General features: G+C 54.3%; 1 protein-coding gene across 1 annotated transcript; it reads left to right on the top strand.

Annotated features, from left to right (window-relative positions):
* Positions 1-212: 212 nt before the first annotated feature.
* Positions 213-3,035, top strand: EMWEY_00045380 (hypothetical protein, conserved; the record flags this gene model as incomplete). The annotated part of the gene is made up of 5 exons (XM_013483019.1): positions 213-1,437; positions 1,574-1,656; positions 1,957-2,115; positions 2,272-2,357; positions 2,696-3,035. The coding sequence occupies 5 exons, from the start codon at positions 213-215 to the stop codon at positions 3,033-3,035; spliced, it is 1,893 nt and encodes a 630-aa protein (XP_013338473.1).

Genomic DNA, 3,035 nt, shown 5'->3' with positions numbered 1-3,035 from the left:
ATATATATATATATATATATATACACTTATTTATTAGGGGCTGAATGAATTATGCGTATGTGCCTATATCAAAAGATGCGTAGCTGAAAACCGCACTGACCAACCGCCGGAATGCTTGGCCGCCGCGTATGTGGTAGTTGGTTGGATAGTTGGCTCTGTGAGATGTTGCTCGTCTGTCTTTGCTGCAGAAGTTGAAAGTGTCTGTCTCCTTCATGCTGTCGGGTCTGACAGACGGCTCCGGCAGCAGTCTCGTCTTCTCGCAGTACAAATACAGAGACAGCAAGGGGCTATTGCGCCAGCAGCAGCTGTTGCAAACGCTGCAAGGAGTCGTACCCTGTCCCCCTTGGTTTCCTACGCTGCCCCACAGCGCCTACGCGGAGCCGCCAGCTGCAGGCGACACCACAGCAGCGGCTGCAGAATTGCCACTGCACTCCAACTGGAAGACAGTTATAGATGTACCAGAGGGCTGTTGCGTTGTAATGCCGGGGATGCTCACAAGGCGGCTTGCTGCTGCTGCTGCTGCTAAGCTACGCCCGCTGTCTGCTGCAGCAACGGAAGCAGCAGCAGCTCTAAAAAGAGTTGTTGCTGCTGCGGGGGTGCCTCAGGCCTCAGGACCGGCGTCTGCAGCAACAATTGCAAAAACAAACGTCTCGGGTGCACCATCTGTTGCACAGGAGGAATACCCTGGTGCTGGTGTTGTTGATGCCGCAGACGATGCTGTCGCAGCACGTCCACAGTACTGTGCTGATTGTGCTGAAGGCGTTACAACTGGCTGCTGCTGCGTCTTCGGCCGGGGATCGCCACTGGAGAAGCTGCTACACCATCCGCTGCTGTGGGAGCAGCAGCTGCCGCGAAGCAGCATTTGGACGCTGCTGCTGCCTCAGGCTTCACAGCAGCAGGGACAGCAGCAACAACAGCAACAACAGACGAAGAGAGGGCAGGAAGACGAACTCGTGCACTGTGAGCAGCAGCTAGATCAGGAGACTCAGCAGAAACAGCAGCAGCAGGAAAAGCAACTGCAGCAGGAGCAAGAGGAGTGCTTGCGCGAGGTGTTTGTCTTTGAGGCCCTCACCAGCCAACGCAAGACCGGGCGTGCGGGGGGAAGGAATCCTGCTTCTGCACATCAGGTGCAGCAGCAGCAGCTTGTGCAGCAACAGCTGCAGCCCAACCATATGGAGGCATTCTCAACGACCGGAGGACCAGCAGAAGTAGCAGCAGCAACCGCAGCAGGTGCAGCAACAGGAGAATCTGGAGCTCGTTCTGTCCTTACTTGGCTGCTGCCGCATCAGCTGCTGCTCTTTGCCGGTCACTTTGCTGCTGTTAGTGGCAACTCGGGGGTGCCTTATCCCATTACTGCTGCGTCTATCAAAATCCCCAACAGCAGGCAGCAGCAACAGCAACAGCACCTGCAACCGTTGCGCGGAGGCGACACTCTTGGTACTGCTGCTGCACGTCCAGCCCCTCCTGCTACTGCCGAAGCTGCTGCTGCTGAGCTGTTGTCTCAACACAGAGAGTCACCCGAAGGGCTCAGAATTGAGGGGTTAGGGATTAGGGTTAAGGGTCTGTGGCTCAGGATCGGCCGAGGCTGGCGCCGTCGTTCCCATGGTCTCCCTCATTACTTTGAAAGGTTTGGAGTCGCTTTTGGGTCCTACAACTGTCCGCCTAAGCCCTAAACGCTAGACCCTTAACCCTAACCACTAGACCCTACACTTCATACATCTGAAGCGTTGATAGCTCGATACGGTGTTTATGTGGCGTACTGACATCTAGGTGTTTCGGATGCAGGGTTAACGCATTAGAGCTGGGGGTTGTGGGTTTAGGGTGAGGGGTCCCAGGTTGCACTTCTTGTCTTCACAAAGTTGATGTGAGCGCATCCATGCCTCTGTTATATTAAAAGGGTATGATGGGTGTAGAGGATTTAGGGTTTAGGGTTTGGGTTTAGGGGTTGCGTGTTAGGTGGCGTTAGCGGAGTGTCTCCGCGTTTTGGGGGAGGCGTTCGGCAGCAGTCCTCCCTTTGGTTGTTTGTCCGTCCTTTTTTTTCCCTTACGGCGCACTGGCTCGGGGGTGTGGGGCCTCGCCTCATCATCTGGTGTCAGTGCAGCGCTGCATGCGAGCGTAAGGCCTGCTGCTGCTGTTCCAGGTTGCCCTGCTAAGTATCCTACTGCTGCTCATGTTGCTGATACTGCTGCCGGTGCTGCTGTTGCTATTTTGGGGGCTTATGCTATTGCTCTTGCTGCTGATTCTAATGCTGTTTGTATGCTTTCTGCGCAGTCGAGCGATGCCTCTGCTGTGGGGCTGCGGCAGATGACTGAAGAGGGCTGTGCGGACTGCGCCATCGCTGAAGAAATGAATCGATCGTAAAACCCTAAGCCCTTAAGACCCTAGCCCTCACAAGCATCTCATTTTCGTAAACTCCTAGCAGAAAAGTACTGGCGGCTTGGAGACCCAGCCTTGTGCACGATTATGAACGGCTTAGGACTTGGGATTAAAGATATAGGATTAAGTGTTAAGGTGTTCCGCTGTTTGACAGTTGGTCGAGACCAGCGTATCTAGGGTGTAGTATCTAAGAAAGCATCGACTTTGATATATGGGATTGGGGATCTATGCTTTAGCGTTTCAGCTTAGCGCGTAGGGCTTAGGGCTTAGTAGGGTTAAGGGTTAAGGGTTTAGGGTCTAGGGTTTAGCGTTGGTTCAGGCCAGGGCAGGAGTACGTGGTGAGCGGGAACGTGGCGGTGCTACCTTTGGAGTGTCTGCTAAGTGCTGCGGAAGCAACGGCAAGCAGCGCAGGCTTTCCCTCTCGTTTGCTGCTGGCTGAAGCAGTGATTCATCTGTGGCTAGAAGACTTATACCCCACACACCGTCTCACCACAGAGGCAGACCTCTTCAGCTGTCTGTATACCGCAACGCTTATACGCAAACTCCTCCTCGACCTCTTCATTCAAGTAGGATACGGCCACAACAACGCCCGAACCCTTAACCCCAAACCATACACCCTCCACTTCTGTTCCAGCTATGCGCACTACCAGGCGGTTTAG

Source organism: Eimeria maxima, genomic scaffold (genome assembly GCF_000499605.1).
Source record: "Eimeria maxima Weybridge genomic scaffold, Emw_scaff900, whole genome shotgun sequence".
Taxonomy (NCBI): domain Eukaryota; phylum Apicomplexa; class Conoidasida; order Eucoccidiorida; family Eimeriidae; genus Eimeria; species Eimeria maxima.
The sequence above is the reverse complement of the archived record's forward strand: the minus strand, read 5'-3'. Positions and strand labels throughout refer to the sequence as shown.